This window comes from Argopecten irradians, chromosome 11, assembly GCF_041381155.1.
Source record: "Argopecten irradians isolate NY chromosome 11, Ai_NY, whole genome shotgun sequence".
In the NCBI taxonomy this organism is placed as follows: Eukaryota; Metazoa; Mollusca; class Bivalvia; order Pectinida; family Pectinidae; genus Argopecten; species Argopecten irradians.
The window spans coordinates 27,065,073-27,087,723 of record NC_091144.1 but is presented as its reverse complement, the minus strand read 5'-3'; the positions used below and the strand labels follow the sequence as shown (position 1 = coordinate 27,087,723).

General features: G+C 35.4%; 1 protein-coding gene across 1 annotated transcript; it reads left to right on the top strand.

The window, feature by feature from the left end:
• The first annotated feature begins 4,138 nt into the window (after window positions 1-4,138).
• LOC138335158 (mitoferrin-1-like) lies at window positions 4,139-18,901 on the top strand. The gene is made up of 3 exons (XM_069284117.1): window positions 4,139-4,396; window positions 7,028-7,084; window positions 10,318-18,901. The coding sequence occupies exons 1-3, from the start codon at window positions 4,183-4,185 to the stop codon at window positions 10,908-10,910; spliced, it is 864 nt and encodes a 287-aa protein (XP_069140218.1). The 5' UTR covers window positions 4,139-4,182; the 3' UTR covers window positions 10,911-18,901.
• Window positions 18,902-22,651: the final 3,750 nt, after the last annotated feature.

Here is a 22,651-nt window from a genome sequence, read left to right as displayed (position 1 = left end):
CTGCCTTTGACATGTTACAAACTTATTTAAAGTGAATAGTCGGGCAAAGAAAACCAGTCTAAATGCGTTCATTGGCCTTCCAAAAGATCTCACATATTAATACGACGGCCAAGTTCTGCTTGCGTTTCCCAGTTCTGACCATTAAAGTAAAGGAAAGTTGAAAGCATTGAAAGCGAGGCTGCGTGTAAATGTAACCACGCACATAGTCAGCCGGGAGGACGTTTTAGGATTCCTATACTTTAAATTAATTTCTTCGTACGCAGACAGATTTTGGCGAGAGATTTTATTTTTCTATTTCATAAGAAATTATACTGGATACATTCACACCATTTTTACCGACTTTAGCCATCCTTGCCCGACTGTTCACTTTAATTTGTGTATGGTAACTAGAATTCCAGAGTTGCTGTTGTATCAGAATTTTCTTAAAAGATTTAATATAGTGTATCTCTAGCTTCTTACTTATATCATAGCTGTCTTGAGACTGTAAGATAAACTTACAAGATTAGATACGCTTGAATTTGTTTAATGTCGGTTCTCTGGGATTTTCTTCTTTATCTTGCCCCTAATGTACACACTGTGTTTAAGCACTGGTGGTGAAATTTAAGATTCATTTTCCATATTTTCTGTATTTTAGATAATTATAAGCTCATGATATGTTGTGTAAATCATGTGCTGTTTATATTATGAAGTATTTTCCTTTCTCCTTTTCACCAATTTGTACAAAGTTAGACACATACTGTAAGTGTTACTTAATCCTTCATTTAAAATTAAAAAAATCATTATTGAATATAGGAAGACACAAGTGATAATATAAGCTGCTAAAGCTTAGTAATTTAGTTTTGTGAGACCCATTGTATTTCAACTGTCTATCATTCAATATTGCAAAACTATATACCACTAGATATAGGGAGTATCATATTCGATCCAAAGAAGTGGCCGAAGTGCCCTCATTAGTCATTTACATTGAATTCAATGCAGACTGAAAGTTGTGCCCTATGATGCTCTACGTTGGGCTCCAAAACAAGATCTAACAACACCTCGTTGGGTTCACCTAAGCATGACCCCTGGGCTAGAATCGTAACATCTCAGGATTTAGTCTTAGCCGTTTATACTTCCAAATGAATCAACCACGTCAGATTTCGTAGGTGACACGCTGATTGATCATTGGCTAACCATAGGGTGGTCGGGCTCAGATGACCCCGAAAGGCGTGTTATAAGATTTTGTATTGGAGCGAAATGTAGAGCATCATAGTGGAGCGGAATTACAAGTCTCATTGTAATTAATTGTCATTAATTGATTTTCATTGATGTAATGTTATAAGTAATTCAATAGAAAATACAGTGTACTTGTATACAATCTACAGTAATATTAATGATAGAGAGAATTAACAATATTTTTGTTATCAATACCAATTTTATTTCCATAAGTCCTTTATAGTCTATCGCAGACAAAGCATAAACAATATTTATCATTTGGGCAATAATTGATGTTAAATCGTGTATATATGTCTAATTACCACAAAAAATACATAAAATTACCAAATTGTTTATTTTTCTTTCAAATTCAGAGTCTGCTTAATCAGTACCTCATGATCATTAGCTCGAAAAACTTATCATGGATTTTTTCTCGGGATGCAATTAAGTAATAACTTATTATTTAAAACACTTTTATTTGGAAGTAAAAATGAAGCTCAAACTTTCATTGATGGCCATGGTAATATACTAATTCGTTTGTTCCGGTTTTCAATAGATTAAAATTACCATTCGTTGTTATGTTGGTGTGACGCCTTAAATATCTATATCCATGTATAAATTAAAAAGTCTCAAAGTGAATAGTTAATATTTTCAGAAATTCTGTTCAATCACAAAATGTTCTATATATGAGTTCATGATTATTAGGACTCGCTTCCCATGTAGCTTATCGTTGATAACCATTATTTAACTGGTGATCGTGATCCTTTATAAGCAGTCAGACATGAAAGTCACCATCTGGTGTACATGTACATGTTATGTTAAGTCTGCGGTGACCTTTTCAACAAGTCATGACTAGCTAACAAGAACTATCATTATATTCAGTGACAAGATTATATATCTTGACCTCTGAGGCCAAAATGAAATACATAATTTGTTTCCACTACCACCTACAGATATATACCAATCCTTCAAAATCTCGCCAACTAAAATTATTTTTTTCACATATGTTTCTGAGATATTTTTCCGGCGTGAACAAGCATATACAGTATATATATACATAATGAAGATGTTAGTTCGGCATTCTTTTTATTCCATCCACTCAATGTACCTATATACAATAGTCTTCTTTGTTGAGGAATAGATTTACTATTTGAAGAGAATTGGGAAGTGGGAATCAAATTTTATTTTTTTCAGGATATGGCTTAGGCCTGAATGCTTGAATTTTACTTAATTTATCAACAGTTTTTCCAGTGTCTGTCTTGTCTAGCTGGTTAGGTCAGTTACCTACATAAATTACCTGAAATTGTGAATAGCTCTGTAATGTGTACCTACAGGGTGTTTGTTGAAAAAATACAGGTGTTAAATTTAATTGAATTTTGATAGAGTACTTGACCCGACCCATCTGCCATGGGGCATGAAATCGCTAATTAAAGTTAAATATTATTGATGGAAATTTTGTTAACGTAGGTAAGAAAAAGTATACATACATATCATAATAATCAGATTTACTTAAGTCTAACAGGATATCGCTTTTATTTTTAATTTTGTTCTCAACCTGCCACAGGGCATAACATCTATAATTAAAGTGAAAATAATGTTGATGGAAATTTTGTTAGCTTAGGTAAAAAATAATTTATCTGTATGTAATAACTGGTTTTACACTGTATACACGTAGTCTATAACAGAATATATGGTTTAAGTTTAGTGACAATTACAATCTAATTAAAATTAGACTTGTAATTCCGCTCCCACTACGATACTCTACGTTACGCTTCAATACTTGTATTGATGCGTAACGTAGAGTATCATAGTGGGAGCAGAATTACAAGTCTAATTTTAATTAGATTGGTGACAATTACATTATACGGACATGAATGTGATTATCATCATAAATTTAAATAAATAACTTATTTGACTTAATAAGGGTCCCTCCCCTTTAAGTGCCCCTTCCCTCTTCTGGGGGCATCACATGTTGTAAAACATAATCAAATTCATGCGACAAATTAATGTCCTATGAGCACAGAAGAGTGAAAATATGGTTGACTATTTTAAGAATTTTGTTCATCCACAACTTCTGTTTCGGTTCCCTAATATATATTAGAGCCCCCCTATGTTACAATTTTTTTTAGCACCTTTGATGCTAATTACGAGGAATACGATACATGGAAATCCCTCCTGGAAATGGTCATAGAAGCATAGGCACTTAAGTAAGGTTTTGCTGAAACACATGTTTTATTGGCTTAGCCTAAGCCTTTATAAGCAGTATTGTATATATATATACAGTATGTATTGATCAAGCTGAAACAAAATTCATAGAAATATGATGCATGTTAACCAGCTGTGAAAATGCCAATATTTCTGTAAATAATCATATATATACATAGATGATATTACATGCAATTGATTATTAGTCCCCATATATGGAAAATATGATGGGCAGTTATTCAAAATATGGGACCTTTAGATTTAGGGTTTTCTTAAAACACTGTGTCATTGCAATTTGTCAATGGTAAAATGACCGACAAAGAGCTTTATTAATGTTGGTCATGTCCAAATTTTGCCGAACTGTGGACCTTCTGGTTTATAATTAAGCCTGCAGAAGGGCCAAACTATGAATTTCATGCCCCATGATAGTGATAGGTTTTCTAGGGCCAGACCAGTAAATATGGAAATAATTAAATCGATAATCGACCCATTACTTTGCAAAACAGCCTTGATTCTACAGAGAGTATGAAAAATCAAATTTCTCCTTGCAGGTAGGTATTGATTGTGATGTATTTATGAGCAAAAGGTCATACTTTGCGGAGAAACCGACATGACTTGCGCTCACAAAATAATGACATCACAATGGATACCTACCTACAAGGGAGTGATTAACAAAGATGAAATTGTTAAGGGCGTAGATCATTTAGGCTCTGAAGATATATTATAATCATGTTATTGTCTATACATGTATTTCATTGTCGATTTTAAACATTTCAGACACGGATGCAATCACTAGTTCCTGATCCAAAGGCTGATTATCGCAGTATCCGTGATGCCTTCCACAAGATCGTGAAATTTGAGGGTATGCGGAACACAGTGCGTGGGATACAGGTTGTTGTTGGAGGGGCGGGGCCTGCACATGCTCTGTACTTTACCTGCTATGAGAAAACAAAGAAGGTTTTGGCCAATGGCCAGAGAGGAAGCCACTTTACTCATGGTAAGTTTGATAATCAGTGTAATTAAAATTAGACTTGTAAGTAATTTCAATCCAGTGTGATGCTCTACGATATGCTTCAATACAAGATCTAACATCTCTCTATTAGGCTTAACCTCAATCAGCATCACCCCTATGGCAATGAGCCAATCAGCATCACCCCTATGGTGATGAGCCAATCAGCATCACCCCTATGGTGATGAGCCAATCAGCAGCACCCCAATGGTGATGAGCCAATCAGCATCACCCCTATGGTGAGCCAATCAGCATCACCCCTATGGTGAGCCTATCAGCATCACCCCTATGGTGATGAGCCAATCAGCATCACCCCTATGGTGTTGAGCCAATCAGCATCACCCCTATGGTGAGCCAATCAGCATCACCCCTATGGTGATGAGCCAATCAGCATAACCCCTATGGTGATGAGCCAATCAGCATCACCCCTATGGTGAGCCAATCAGCATCACCCCTATGGTGATGAGCCAATCAGCATAACCCCTATGGTGATGAGCCAATCAGCATCACCCCTATGGTGAGCCAATCAGCATCACCACTATGGTGAGCCTATCAGCATCACCCCTATGGTGATGAGCCAATCAGCAGCACCCCTATGGTGAGCCAATCAGCATCACCCCTATGGTGATGAGCCAATCAGCATCACCCCTATGGTGATGAGCCAATCAGCATCACCCCTATTGTGAGCCAATCAGCATCACCCCTATGGTGAGCCTATCAGCATCACCCCTATGGTGATGAGCCAATCAGCATCACCCCTATGGTGATGAGCCAATCAGCATCACCCCTATGGTGATGAGCCAATCAGCATCCACCACTATGGTGAGCCTATCAGCATCACCCCTATGGTGAGCCAATCAGCATCACCCCTATGGTGAGCCAATCAGCATCACCCCTATGGTGATGAGCCAATCAGCATCACCCCTATGGTGATGAGCCAATCAGCATCACCCCTATGGTGATGAGCCAATCAGCAGCACCCCTATGGTGATGAGCCAATCAGCATCACCCCTATGGTGATGAGCCTATCAGCATCACCCCTATGGTGATGAGCCAATCAGCATCACCCCTATGGTGATGAGCCAATCAGCATCACCCCTATGGTGTTGAGCCAATCAGCATCACCCCTATGGTGATGAGCCAATCAGCATCACCCCTATGGTGATGAGCCAATCAGCATCACCCCTATGGTGATGAGCCTATCAGCATCACCCCTATGGTGATGAGCCAATCAGCACCACCCCTATGGTGATGAGCCAATCAGCATCACCCCTATGGTGATGAGCCAATCAGCATCACCCCTATGGTGATGAGCCAATCAGCATCACCCCTATGGTGATGAGCCAAATAGCATCACCCCTATGGTGATGAGCCAATCAGCATCACCACTATGGTGAGCCTATCAGCATCACCCCTATGGTGATGAGCCTATCAGCATCACCCCTATGGTGAGCCAATCAGCATCACCCCTATGGTGAGCCAATCAGCATCACCACTATGGTGAGCCTATCAGCATCACCCCTATGGTGAGCCAATCAGCATCACCCCTATGGTGATGAGCCAATCAGCATCACCCCTATGGTGATGAGCCAATCAGCATCACCACTATGGTGAGCCTATCAGCATCACCCCTATGGTGATGAGCCAATCAGCATCACCCCTATGGTGAGCCAATCAGCATCACCCCTATGGTGATGAGCCAATCAGCATCACCCCTATGGTGATGAGCCAATCAGCATCACCCCTATGGTGATGAGCCAATCAGCATCACCCCTATGGTGAGCCTATCAGCAGCACCCCTATGGTGATGAGCCAATCAGCAGCACCCCTATGGTGATGAGCAAATCAGCATCACCCCTATGGTGATGAGCCAATCAGCAGCACCCCTATGGTGATGAGCCTATCAGCAGCACCCCTATGGTGATGATCCAATCAGCATCACCCCTATGGTGATGAGCCAATCAGCATCACCCCTATGGTGAGCCTATCAGCAGCACCCCTATGGTGATGAGCCAATCAGCAGCACCCCTATGGTGATGAGCCAATCAGCATCACCCCTATGGTGATGAGCCAATCAGCATCACCCCTATGGTGATGAGCCAATCAGCATCACCCCTATGGTGATGAGCCAATCAGCATCACCCCTATGGTGATGAGCCTATCAGCATCACCCCTATGGTGATGAGCCAATCAGCATCACCCCTATGGTGATGAGCCAATCAGCCCGTCGCCTGTGAAATTTTGTTGTCACTAAAGCTGTAAACGGCTGTTAGCATGTCCGGAATTCACATTGTTCCAATAATAGGCCAGGAGTGAGGTGACTCAAAAGGGAAAGTTGTCAAATTGTGATGATACATGTATTTCTAATATAAAATAAGAGCCATTGCCGTATTGTACTTTCTGTAATTTTCATGAAGATTAGATTTTCTGTGGACTATCAGCCTTAATTTTCAGTGAGATTGCAAAAATTTTATTCTTATGATATCCTTAAAAACACAAAATTTTAAACTTGTTAAAAACATCCTGGATAGCAATCAATGCCTATTATTTCCCTCATGCTGGATTTCCATATTTGACAGCTCTAAACCTTTTTGTACATGACTTTCTGTTATGTTTCAGGCATTGCAGGTGGAGTGGCTACATTCGCTCATGACGCTGTGATGACACCAATAGACGGTATGAATTAAATCTGTGTTATCATGGCTATAAGTTTTATACTTAACTCCAAGTTTAACGTTTTGATATACGTGGTTATTGAATGTCACTTCAGTATCTAAAACCCAACTGTCAAAGTTTCTGTGTTAAATTATTTCAACTTTCATATATTGCACTTAACTGTTACAAATTTTGAGTATTTCAAGTAATCTTTTGTATACATGTATATAATAATTATGGAATTACAATGTACAAAATGTATTCACTTATAAAAATTCTTTTTCTGTAATTTTCACACAAAAAGTACATAGATGATAAGTACATAGATGAAAAATTGATACATGTACAAATGAAAAATGATAAAACCTATGCTCTGGTCATGGAAGCAAGGCGTCACCTGTCATTGGAATTAGTTCTGAAAAAAAAATCTTTGAAGTGTCGTTACTCAGTAAGTGTGCTAAACTACAAACAATACCTTCAGATGATGTTCAGGGGCCAGTTTCATGAACATTCCTTAACTTTAAGGAATTATTTAACTTAAAATTCTCCATAGGAAAGCACTACAGAAGTTAAGGACATAAACTTAATTTAAAGAGCCTTCCTTAAAATCTGTAATGCTTTACTATGGAGAATTTTAAGTTATGGATTCCTTAAATTTAAGGAATGTTCATGACACTGGGCCCAGAGGTATTATACCTGCAAAAACTCAGTATCTCTGCCGGTTAAGGGAATTCATTGAGAAATATCCTGGTCTGGCCTGTTAGCTGTGTTTTTCAGAATGAATGTTTTTGAGATGTCGTAACTCATTTTCAAATTATCCACGTGTTACTACAATAACACTTTGCTTAAATGCTAATGTGACTTAATCTAATTATAAGAAGGAGGGGGGGGGATTTAAAAAAAAAAAAAAGAAGGAAATATGGATTGGAAATATTATGAATCAAGTCTGTGTTTAGACTGGAATCCACCTCCACAGCCTGGGATAACAGGTAAGTTGATACAAATGTACTTGTATCTGACCAGACTCTGATCTGACATAATGTGCTGCAAATCTGTGATAAATACACATGGGATTCGAACTCGCGACCCAGAGGTGGAGGGCTTGTGGTCATACGTCGAGACAGGTTAACCACTCGGCCACCGTCTTTACACAGACAAAGAGTGCCACACATATAAATCATGTGTTGCAATTTTCATGTGATTTTGACATGAATCTTGTGTGTGAATCAGATGATATTTTTAGATCACACACACGAAAACCATGCGTTTGACACCTGTAATTCATGTGTAGCACTTAAGTATGTGTAGTTATGAGAGATTTTTCGTTGCTTTAAGCCGTAAAATGTTTATTGAGTTAAGAAATAATTTAGATACAACATATGATGTCAGAATACATTTGTATAGCTATATGCAGGCATTTACTTATTTAATGAAATAATGTACACTGTATTTGCATTTTAGCCAAGCAACATTAAAACAGTATGTAGACCTACCTGTATTTAGCTTCCTTAGTTAAACTGACCATCAGACCCTAATTTTGTAACATTTGACGTTTTTAGGGGGAATAATGTCTCATCAAATTTTAGATTATCTCCCCTAGTTTTAAACTTGAAGTCTCCAGAATCATTCAGACATGTCATAGAGACTAAATTTATCAAACCAAATGTTAGTGATAATACTAAGACATAGGTGGTGACTTTTTCTAAAATCATTTCGTGTCTGCAGTGAGAAAGAACAAAAAGGTTTTGTTTTTTATCCCCAGCTTTCTCTGAAACGGGGGATGTTAATTTGAGGTTGTCCGTCTGTCTGTTTGTCTGTCCGTGTCTGTAACACTTCGTTTCCGTGCAATAACTGTAACAAATGTAAACCGATTTTCTTCAAACTTGATGACAAGGTTAAATGCCTTAAGGACTCAACCAAGTTCGATCGGGACTTTCAACAGACCTCGTTTAGCGGAGTTGTGGCCCTTTGTTTAAATAAAAAAAAGTCAGTTTCTGCTACTCTCGTACAATAACTGTAATAAATATTAACCAATTTTCTTCAAACTTGGTAACAAGGTTGAATGCCTTAAGTGCCTGGCCAGGTTGGATCAACTCTTTCAGCTGATGTTATTTATCAGAGTTATTGCCCTTTAATTTATCACAAATGTCATTAGTGTAATAAATAACAAATGTTAAAACTAATATTGTTTAAACTTGGTTACAAAGTTAAATGCCTTAACGGCTTAGCCAAGTTTGATCGCCACTTTTGGCAGATCTCAATTAGCAGAGTTAGGTCTCTTTGATTTAACAAGAAAAAGTCATTTTCTGCCACTTCCGTACAATAACTGTTATAAATATATAATGATTTTCTTCAAACTTAGTAACAAAGTTAAACCTTAAACTTTACCTCAATGATGTTTGACTACAATATGTCCTGAAAGCGGGGGATGGAAATTTTACAATATGTCCTGAAAGCGGGGGATGGAAATTTCTTGGATTTGCTTGTTGTCTAGACTCAAAATCTAGACTTGACCACCATACCATTACTTGTTAATAAGAAGTTGAATTATTATAACCCCTTTCTTAAAACTTTTGGTCCATAGAATCAGTATATCATAGAAACAAATTGACATCAAGCCAAATTTTAGTGAGATCATGAATTCTAATACTGTAAATGTGCTTATTTAAGTGGTAGTTTTATTTTAATACTTTATGTTGACAGTGCTAATTCTTAGGGTCAAAAGACTAGTACGTTATTATGTCAGTTGTTGATATTGTTTGTACCGATAGATTATTCCATATTTACATATTTTAAGTTATCTGCCCTTGTAGATAGGTATTGATTGTGTCTTCATGTGTTTGCAAGCTAATGTCACACTTTTCGGAGAAAATGGCTCAAGTTTTACTCACAAAATAATGATGTCACAATGGATAACTACTCGCAATGGAGTTAAGTCTGCAAAGACTGAATAATGTAGCCCTGAAAACTTGCACCCTCATGCACTGATAGTTATGTTCTCAACATAGAGCTTATTATTGTAAAATCTGGCATGGCATATTGTAAAAAGAGAACCTCCTCTGTTTTTAAGTAGATATATCTAAAACAATTACAAATATTTATTTTCTTTATTTCTGTTTTTTCCCCACCTGCTGACCTTGATGACCTTGGCGATGATCTTGATGCTGACCTTGGTGATGACCTTGATGTCCACCTTGACGATGGCGATGACCTTTGCTGGCCTGCGATTGGTTGTTTATGTACCTTGTATATAGTAATAAAACAGAGAATGCAGGTGTACGGAAGTCCGTATAAGTCGTGTGCTCACTGTACCATGGACGTGTACACCAAGGAGGGACTCCGAGCCTTCTACAGGAGTTACACAACACAACTAACTATGAATCTTCCATTTCAAATCGTGCACTTTATCGTTTACGAGAAAATGCAAGATATTTTAAACCACAACCGGGACTACAACCCGTTAAGTCATGTGATCTCAGGTGGCCTTGCTGGGGCCACTTCGGCGGCAGTAACCATGCCGCTTGATGTTTGCAAGACATTGCTCAACACACAAGAGTGTTGTGCACGCAGACAAGTTTCATATATAAATGGCATGGCTGCTGCATTCAGGACAGTTTACGAATTCCAAGGAGTATGGGGCTTCTTCCGAGGTCTACAGGCAAGGGTTATATTTCAAATGCCAGCTACTGCAATCTCCTGGGGTGTGTATGAAACTTTCAAATACAGTCTTTCAAAGAAACAGGACGCTGAAGATAAATACGGGAATGTGAAAGGATTGACAGTGCAGGCAGTTACAGTAACATCGGAGGATCCACTTCACATCCATAAGCCTGCCCAAAGTCCCTAGTCCCTGCTTCCACTCTTTCCTCCCCTCATCCCCACCCCACCCCCTCCCCCGCCCACAAAGGATGTGCCTAGTTTGTTGTATCCCTGACAATTTTCTGTACACCAGTCTCCTTTTTGAAATGAAGGAGATGTTTAATAATTGCTTTACACCAATTCAATAGCAACATCCTGTTACGATATATTGCAAAATTGAAAAATTTTCGATTTTATTTTTAGAATTTCCCAAATATTTTATTCAAATAACCAGAGGTCATGTAAAAGTCTATTCAAATACACGGAGTTGAAAAACAAAGATAGAGAAGGAAAAAATCAGGACCGCAGAATTTTATACAAATAACCAAAATATTCAAATAACCGTTATTCGATTATGTGGAGTCCTCTGTACCATTCTTTATCTTGTCAGCTAAAATGCCATGGCAAAATATACCGGGTTTGCTTTCATTTGTTTAATATTGTATGTTAAGTGTAACTGCAATTATAAAGTATGTAATACAATATTATAATATCAGAAAGATATTCATATTTACATAAACAGAAACTGAAATAAGTTCTAGCATGTTTAAGATAGGAAAATTATACATTTACTTGAATATGTCTGGACCATTTATTTTATCTTTCCTTTAATCAATAAGTTTGAAGTCTTCAACTTTTTCATCATAATGTATTAATAATTTTATTAAAACAAAAACGGGTCGCTGGAGAAAATAGGGGTTTATATAAATCAATAAAATTGTGTTTCCTATCTAACAACTTTTCCTGTTTACTTGTAGGAATAACAGTACAGTTATAAATGTGTATAGTGGATATAAGAGACAGCTTTGCCTACTCAGGTTATAAGATGTTTTCCGCTAGAATTGGTTAAAATGCAGGTTAATCACAAATTTAGTGTTTTTGTTATGCAGACCTCTTTTGGTATCAATGTGATAAACCCTAAACACGTAAAGTGTAACAATCTGTACCTACTCCAGGAAAAATTACAGTATAGCCAGTGGCAATTGCAGGGCAAACTTTTTCCAATTTTGACTTAAAACGGGGAAATCACATTTTAATCATTCAAAATTTTGCAATGTAGCTATAAGAGTACATTTTATTATCTATTACTTATCATTTTGGGGTGAAATTTTCTCAACCATATTAATATCCAGCTAAATCGTGAAAAAATGTCTTCTTGGAAGTTAATTACCAGCTGTATTTGAATTAGAACAGTTTTGGTCCTAAAGTTGTTGACGAAATGTGTTCTGTCCATTTTGAATTAAAATGGCCTAATATAATCTTGAGAAAGCTTGTACTGGCTAGCTAGGTCAGATTGAACTCAAAGGGTCAAGCACATGATGTTTTCAGAAATTACATTTGACAATTTTTATTTTTTCAATAATTTTTCGTAAAAAGAATGAAATGGGGAAAGAAGAGCAACAGAGAAATAAAGGGGTGTTAGGAGTGTATTAAAAGTGTATTGAAAAGCTATATGGTTTATCAAATCTACCATAGTTAAAGGGGAAAAAACTTTATTCAGATTATTTTGGATTCATATAAGGTAATTTTCTTGCAACTTATTAGATAAAACATGAATTTAAACTCCACCCCCTTTGTATTGTTTCCTTTGTTTAATTCTTGTGTAGATGTATTTATTTGTGAGGAGAAAAACTTCTACAAAATATTTGTCAACACTGATACTTTCATGCAGAAAGTATCATGAGGATTTTTCAATTTCGTGAGGAGAGAGACTTCTACAAAATTGCAAAGTATTTGGAATATCAATTATTCCATACAAGGATAAGTAATTTGTTTAGCTTGCATACTTTATCTGTAAGATATAGTATGTAACTGCTATATTTGTGAAATAGAATTTGTCAGAAGAAAGACTTCTACATACAGAACTTTTTTTTTTTTTACAAACCAAGTTTGTACTTCATGTGCTTTAGGATTTTGTCAGGAGAAAGACTTCTACAAAATGGAGAAAATGGTGTTTCGGCGAAATTTGTCAGGAGATCGAACTTCTACAAATTGCTTTAAAGGTTCGTGTGCATTGGTGTGTTTTGTGCTGGCGGAAGAACCCCACAGAAAACGTGATCATGTACGATCATTATGTTCCATCAGGATCTACTCAACAGTAACCATCAAGATGACTATTCAACAGTAAACATCAACACAACCATTCAACAATAAACATCAACATGACCATTCAACAGTAAACATCAACACAGCCATTCAACAGTAAACACAACAGGACCATTCAACAGAACTCTACAGTAAACATCAACATGACAATTCAACAGTAAATATCAAAGCAACCATTCAACAGAATTCAACAGTAAACATCAAAACACTATTCAACAGACCTTGACAGTAGACATCAACATGACCATTCAACAGTAAACATCAAAATGACCATTCAACAATAAACATTAACAAGGCTATTCAACACAATTCAAAAAGTAAACATAACACATCCATTCAACAGGACTTGACAGTTCAACAGATACTGATCTTTCTATTGAGTGCATATTCAACATTTTTATTTTAACACAGACTAATCTATTTTCATTTTTTTTACATAAGCGAAATTGTGGGTATCTTTTAATTGTTTTTGTACTTTGTAAAAAGAAAATTTGTAAGGACAAGATTTAATTGGGTAATATTTTCTCTAAAATGGAAAACAACAACTAAAATTAGACCCGGTTCTGTCTTGCTTAAATACAAAATTATGTTATTTGGTATATTTATTTGTAACTCTCATAAGAATACAAAAATCTAACTGTGTAGTATGATATTTATATGATTCAACAACCATTGGATATTTTATATATAATATTCTGTTGAGTATCCTTGGTTGAATATAGTGATCTGTACATTGTGTATATAGTGTAAATAGTAAAATATATATGTATATGATTATAATATGTAAATATAGATTGCTCTGTGCCTCTTAATTTCACCATTATCACTGGTCTACCATTTTGATCCATCAGAGTTATCTCCTTTTGTAAAACTGTGTCGGTACTGACAGAGTGAAACAAGGGGAAGTAACTGATAGATCAGAATGCGATAACAGTCTATGTTTAGTTTGTATCCAGCAGTATGTCTATATATATTACAAATTTCTTGGAATTTTTTTTTATCAAACCAAAACAAGCTTACCTTTGCCATTCCTTCGTTTAAAAAACATACAATATGAACTAAATCTATAAATATAAAATTACAACATTTAATAAAGAAATGTTTTGTAGTTTACTTTAATATCAAATAAGTATCATATGCTGCAGTTAACCTTAAGCATAATGGCGTCTTTAAGAGTATTGGCTAACCAGTTTGTTGTGAAAATGTGAAGATTTACCATAACATAACTACATCGTAAGCACACAATATGTTAAACTTTAATCATCACTTTAATACTTAGTTGGATAATGTATATACAGTTATGTACCTATCAAACTGTCTAATATCTCTATTCTAAAACACAAGCCAAATTGTTTTTATACACACATGATAATTATTCAGTGTATTACAAACAACACAATCTGATTAATCAGAGTTATTTCCCTTTGCTTCACCGTCAGCAAGGGAAGTAACTGTGATAGATCAGGATGCAGACATCACTGCTGATATAAGAGAAGGTTTTAGTGCCTGTATGTTTTAGTGTATATTAAAGATCACTGCTGTTTAACATAAATTCATATATATGCGTGTAGTACTACATTGGGCATAATTTCTATACCAAACTAAAACTGTGAGCATGGCATTTGATTTAGGTAAATATGCCTTTATATGTGTATACACAGTTGTTGCTTTTTTATATGTATGCATTAATGAAGTGGATCCCATGGCAATGTTGTATTTGGATGAAATCATTCTCATAGCAAATATTGTTAATCATATAACACGTACTGCCAAATTATCTTTTTCTGAATGTTATGGGAAAACTCAGCCATTCATGTTAAAATTCATTCAAATTTGTTGAATGAGTTAATTTTAAGGAAAAAATCTGTTAAGACCACAGGGATTAGGTACAAATAATTGACCTCACTGTTTTATTTGAAGATTTTAAGTACATTGCATAAAATGAGGTTATCATTGCCAAGTCCCTGTGTGAAAGACGGAAATATTTTTATTGGTTGAACAAAATGTTTATTTTGCATTTATTTGAAGTGAGTGTGCGAGTTATGTTTTTATCTGGTATGTGTTGTCAGTAGGGCTCCAATTGATTTGCTATAGTTTAGGAAAACAGAATCAAAGATTAACCCGGTATCGTGACATGGTTGTACTATCCAGTTACCTACCTTTAATTACTTTCTTCAAAATGTGTTTAGGAGAAAAATTGATTATGAAAAATAAATATTTTCAAATACTAGTGAAAGGTTATGTGAAGGTGGTGTTTCTGTAATGAAATAATATTCTCTTCTGATATTTAATTGTTATGAGCTGTACAAAAACTTTATCATATATATACACATGTACATGTACTCCGATAACACGAGAGACATCTTGTCAGATGATTTATTCCAGGCATTACATACAGAATTTTTATTAGACATAACGAAATGTTACAGAGGTGTTATGTTGTGTTAAGCCTGTAACATTGTAAGAGTTAGATACATACTGCTTTGATACTCAACTTAACATAGCTGTAACTTTATATCCAGCAACAAAACCTCATTATACTGTGAAGATGTAAGAACAGGAAAGTTTTGAATTAGTTAGAGCTGTGAAGGCACGAGTCGATTTTCGGAAATCACCTAGCGAATTCTAGGAATAGTGATAAACTAATAAATTGATATACGGTATGTATTTGAACCTTTATTGGCATCTTAATTCCATAATACACATTACACAATACACAATAACAGAGAAAAATTGAATTTTATTGGCAGAGGATGAAAGTAACAATTTTTTCTATAGCCTCAGGACTGTTGGATGGTTCCATGAAATCAAGCAGCACATCACAAAATGTATTCTAGCTCATATGTATATTTGGCTCAACTACAGACGCTAGATAGGATAGAGACAATTTACAATTCAAGAGAATTTTACATGGGATAAATTAAGAATCTACCTGTAATAGATCAATTCTGAGGCTCTGTCATATTTTACAGAAAAGTGTAAAGGTTTTCACAAGTATAATGATGACAAAAATACTTACTATAAGGTATTATTCACGATGAATAGTAGCTTTAAGTGTTAGTATTGTACAAATAGGAAAGCCATAATGAGGTTTTAATCCACATTTGATATACTGTTCAGTGGACTATGGTGATATTCTTATTTAAAACAATGTTTCCATTCTCATATACTTGGCTAGTCTAAACAATTGGTGCATATTAATCCAGAATTTTATTTAAGTAGTTTTAGATGAAATAATTATATGGGCATTCACATGTAATTAACTTTAATCGTAGATAAATGAAAATCATTGCACATGTTGTTCAGATCTTTAAATCATTATTTAAGACATCGTTCTACAAACTTGATTTAGATTATCTCCCTTTATCAAGAATAATGCCTGCCATATTGAATATCTTATTAGTTTTTCAGGTATGTGTTTCCCAATGAGTTATGAAGTTTGAGTTTTAAGAAGGATTCCATCAAGTAGTTTTCAGGCACACATTCTCTCTATTCTATTGTTTTATTTAAATAAGGGGAGATAATCTATCAACCACTGTTTCTTCATTGCATATATATCCATGTGTTACTGAGTCAGAAAACAGTAATTAATAAAACAAAACCATATCTACACAGATGATGAAAATTAATATTTCTTTCTACCTATTTTAAACACACAAAAAAGCATCAATGTTTTCGGCTATGAATACAAGCTCAACTTTCCTCCTGCTGAGAAAGAAGAGGCGTGCATTTAACTTGCTCAAATATAATGTTGTTTAACCAAAAAATAAACTTAATTTTGAAGCATTCAATAAATGCAGAAACATATACATGTCAAAGGACAAAAATATACATTATATATGTTTATGTTTGTGATAAATGGTTGGAAGGAAGTGTCAATTTAATAATCTGTGCATATTTAGAAAATATCTTATATGAAAAGTCCATATTTGGAATATGATATAGCATTTGATAATTCTCAGGCCAAACAAACATTACTTTTGATTTACAAACAGGATTTTTGTATTAGTATCATTAGTTTGGGAAAGGTATTGTTAATTGTAATAGATTTTCTGTAAATATGAGAATCTGAATGAAGACAATAAAGTTACAAAATTTGTTGCCATTGTTTACACTGTGATAATCAGATTTTTTATGTTCAATATCTGAAGAAACAGGCAAAAAATCAAAATTTCCTCCTTTGAGGTAAAGTCTAAACTATCTGGTTCTGGATTTTGTGCTTTTTAAAAAAAAAAAAAAGTTTTGCTTGATAACCCCTGCAAAAAATTGAACTTTCCTGATTCAGAGACTAGAAGCGTTCATTATGAAACTACAGGGGTGTAAATGGTGTTAGGTACAATGTAAAACATGTTTATAGTAGTCTGGTGAGTAATAAAGGAGAAAACTTTGGGTTCCTTTGTGAATCAGCTGAGATTGAAGAATTTTAAAAGAACTATTTCTGATCCTATAGATTTTCAGGTGGATAATCACTGGACATTTTAATCTGCCTGGTACAAAATATGGTTTTACACAGGTACATTGTGTATCTTTTTATAATAGGTCCAATATAATATTTTATTTGACCCAATAGTGCCAAGGTGCTTAAAAGGTATACAGGGTTTGCACTTGGTATTCCAAAAATGGGGTTCTTCTCCGATAAAATGGGATCCCCTTAGACTTTCAAAAAAAGAGAGAACCTTTTGGTTTTGTATGCTCAAAAAGCATATGGGGACAGCATATAATGTACCTTTCTAGCATTTGACCCAATAGTGCCAGCGTTCTAAAATAGCTTTAGAAGCATTAACTTTTGACCATTAGCATAATGATAGAAGAGGCAGTGAATTAAGTTGGTTTATTTTATAACTTATTCACCCCAGAAGTCACAATTGGATTCTTCAGATGCAAAGACTGGAATAGTTCATTATGGATTTTCAGGGGTGAATGAGTTGAACCGGTGGAAATCTTGGGGTGTACCTAGTACAGATTCCATAGATAAATGCACTAAGACTATTTTGATTGCTGGCATAAAAGATAAATCAGCTTGTAGCAGGGGAAGCAAGGTATGTTAAAAATTGGTTTCAAAGGGGGATTTTTCTCTTTACTCTGTCACTTATTGACCATTTTGCTATAAACATGATTTAATTAGTACATCTACATAACAATGCATTGTTCTTTAAGGCCTTTCTATTTTGAACCAGACTGAATGCAGAAATCAATCCAAACCACACTTTAAAAATATCAAAGGGAAACAACTCCTGTAATTATCTATGATGTCATGTGAGAGTGAGTACACCTACATGTGTCATTTTGATTGGTTGAACCTGTGATATGTTAATGAGTCTGTGCGCTATGTTACAGTACCCCTTTGGTGTATATAGTGGCCTATTTCCAGGTTGCATAGGGACCTGGCACAAAAATTTTAACCAACAGTATACATATGTATATATATACTATAATATAGATAGTACTATAATATATATAAATGAATACTGTTGGTTAAAATATTTCGTGTCAGGTCCCTGTGGTATATCGTTAAGAAGCTAATAATGGAGAGCTTATTTTAATTAAGCTCCAAATTACAGTTATAGTTTCAATTTGTCCACCTCATGGTATTTTTGTGTCCACTTAATTTTAAATTTGTCAAAAGATTATCTCTATTTTTTTTGTAAATCAGTGCTTTAGTGATGTATCATTGCCTTATTCTTCAAATTTGGTAAAGGTAGAATTATCCTATTTGTTTCAGTGTCTCGGTCACTAGCTTTGTTTTCTCTAATGAAATTATTTTGTCTAAATTTTAATGCTAAGGCCTGTGCTTATAGACATCATATGGGGACTGTTAAAAAAACTTTCACAATTATATTGTTGATCAGACAATAAAATTTATTTAGCAAAGTATATTGCACATTTTTTGTTTTTTGTATTCAAAGATTTATGAGTGATAAGGATTCTGCTGGAAAAGTCAGCCAGAAGGTGATATCTTTTCAGCTACAACAGTAGCTAATGAAATGACAGCCCGATTCAGAAAGGAAGAAGGTAAGCCTGGCACCCGCAAGCCACATCAAAGGTTGCTCCGGCGGATATCAAAGGAAAATCAGTTGTCAACCCAATGTCATGGTCAGTGCACCAATACAAAAGCACTTGCGACATATTCGTCAAAATACCCGAGTGACAAATCCTGCTATAATAAATCCTTGTTTGTGTTTTAGCACTTGGCAAACTACAATGTAGTTCTCACAAAACGTTAAAGAGAGAACAAATTGAGTTTTGTTATTGTAATTATGTCATGTGATTTAATTAGTAACTGATGATGGAATGAGGGGAAATAACTCTTCTATCATAATCTTATTCCACTTTGGCATTCCTCTTTAACCTACTAAGCCCATCCGGAACTCCTCGGGGATTCTCGCGATAATTCCCGATGAGTTTAGGATGGTACTAAGCCAGTATCAATGTTTTCAGCTTCTGTGTTTGTGCTGTGAAAACATCATGATGGTTCATCTCTGCAAGAAATGGTCATACATAAAAGTTGATAATTACTGGCAGTTGTCACAAAAAGGGGAGACAACCTCATTAAGAACCTACAGGCCATGTTTAGATTGCTAAGAATTGATCATTATTGGCATTGAAAAGGGGAGACAACTTCATTAAGAATGTACAGTCTATGTTTAGATTGCTAAGAATTTATCATTATTGGCAGTGAAGAAGGGAGACAACCTCATTAAGAACTACAGGCCATGTTTAGATTGCTAAGATTTTATCATTATTGGCAGTGAAAAGGGGAGACAACCTCATTAAGAACCTACAGGCCATGTTTGGATTGCTAAGATTTTATCATTAATGGCAGTGAAAAGGGGAGACAACTTCATTAAGAATCTACAGGTCATGTTTAGATTGCTAAGAGTTGATCATTATTGGCAGTGAAAAGGGGAGACAATTTCATTAAGAACCTACAGGCTATGTTTAGATTGCTAAGAGTTGATCATTATTGGCAGTGAAAAGGGGAGACAACTTCATTAAGAACGTACAGTCTATGTTTAGATTGCTAAGAATTTATCATTATTGGCAGTGAAGAAGGGAGACAACCTCATTAAGAACTACAGGCCATGTTTAGATTGCTAAGATTTTATCATTATTGGCAGTGAAAAGGGGAGACAACTTCATTAAGAACCTACAGGCCATGTTTAGATCATTATTGGCAGTGAAAAGGGGAGACAACTTCATTAAGAACCTACAGGTCATGTTTAGATTGCTAAGAGTTGATCATTATTGGCAGTGAAAAGGGGAGACAACTTCATTAAGAACCTACAGACCATGTTTAGATTGCTAAGAGTTGATCATTATTGGCAGTGAAAAGGGGAGACAACTTCATTAAGAACCTACAGGTCATGTTTAGATTGCTAAGAGTTGATCATTATTGGCAGTGAAAAGGGGAGACAACTTCATTAAGAACCTACAGACCATGTTTAGATTGCTAAGAGTTGATCATTATTGGCAGTGAAAAGGGGAGACAACTTCATTAAGAACCTACAGGCCATGTTTAGATCATTATTGGCATTGAAAAGGGGAGACAACTTCATTAAGAATGTACAGTCTATGTTTAGATTGCTAAGAGTTTATCATTATTGGCAGTGAAGAAGGGAGACAACCTCATTAAGAACTACAGGCCATGTTTAGATTGCTAAGATTTTATCATTATTGGCAGTGAAAAGGGGAGACAACCTCATTAAGAACCTACAGGCCATGTTTGGATTGCTAAGATTTTATCATTAATGGCAGTGAAAAGGGGAGACAACTTCATTAAGAACCTACAGGTCATGTTTAGATTGCTAAGAGTTGATCATTATTGGCAGTGAAAAGGGGAGACAATTTCATTAAGAACCTACAGGCTATGTTTAGATTGCTAAGAGTTGATCATTATTGGCAGTGAAAAGGGGAGACAACTTCATTAAGAACCTACAGGCCATGTTTGAATTGCTAAGAGTTGATCATTATTGGCAGTGAAAAGGGGAGACAACTTCATTAAGAACCTACAGGTCATGTTTAGATTGCTAAGAGTTGATCATTATTGGCAGTGAAAAGGGGAGACAACTTCATTAAGAACCTACAGGTTATGTTTAGATTGCTAAGAGTTGATCATTATTGGCAGTGAAAAGGGGAGACAACTTCATTAAGAACCTACAGACCATGTTTAGATTGCTAAGAGTTGATCATTATTGGCAGTGAAAAGGGGAGACAACTTCATTAAGAACCTACAGACCATGTTTAGATTGCTAAGAGTTGATCATTATTGGCAGTGAAAAGGGGAGACAACTTCATTAAGAACCTACAGGCCATGTTTAGATCATTAATGGCAGTGAAAAAGGGAGACAACTTCATTAAGAACCTACAGGCCATGTTTGAATTGCAGTATATAATATACCATATATTATATATTATAATTATATGATTTAGTGTAACACACTTTTTGTTTTTTTGTGTGTCAGATTGAATTAATAAATCTTTAGATCTGTAATCAAAAGTTGGAGAAATAGTTTTAAAACATTACCTCTGTTCGGTCAATTTACAGAACTATTTGGTTAAGATCAATATCTTTATTAATGACTACAAAATAGAATCTATTTTCAGTATTCAATTTGACAATCTATCCTCCCTGTGACCTTGACATTTTGCCATTTTAGTCCCAAGCTGGTAAAAACAACAGTAATTGACTCCATTATTCTGTCTGTGGTCAGATTTGAGGAGCAACCTTGGAGGTAATCCAGTTGGGATCATAATTAGAGGTACTGTAATATTACCTTTACTAAGATGGGATTCGGACTGCAAGCAAATTCAACAACAATTCAAAGTTAATTTAAGGCTGTTATTTCGATCTAGATCAAATGTACAAAGAATTACCAAAACACAGTATTGTATGGTAGAACATAGCTCCTTGGTCAGTAGGTTCTTTTGTACAAGTTTTTGTAGGGTATCCCTTTATTCACCGACAGTAGGTTCTTTTGTACAAGTTTTTGTAGGGTATCCCTTTATTCACCGACAGTAGGTTCTTTTGTACAAGTTTTTGTAGGGTATCCCTTTATTCACCGACAGTAGGTTCTTTTGTACAAGTTTTTGTAGGGTATCCCTTTATTCACCGACAGTAGGTTCTTTTGTACAAGTTTTTGTAGGGTATCCCTTTATTCACCGACAGTAGGTTCTTTTTGTACAAGTTTTTGTAGGGTATCCCTTTATTCACCGACAGTAGGTTCTTTTGTACAAGTTTTTGTAGGGTATCCCTTTATTCACCGACAGTAGGTTCTTTTGTACAAGTTTTTGTAGGGTATCCCTTTATTCACCGACAGTAGGTTCTTTTGTACAAGTTTTTGTAGGGTATCCCTTTATTCACCGACAGTAGGTTCTTTTGTACAAGTTTTTGTAGGGTATCCCTTTATTCACCGACAGTAGGTTCTTTTGTGCAAGTTTTTGTAGGGTATCCCTTTATTCACCGACAGTAGGTTCTTTTGTACAAGTTTTTGTAGGGTATCCCTTTATTCACCGACAGTAGGTTCTTTTGTACAAGTTTTTGTAGGGTATCCCTTTATTCACCGACAGTAGGTTCTTTTGTACAAGTTTTTGTAGGGTATCCCTTTATTCACCGACAGTAGGTTC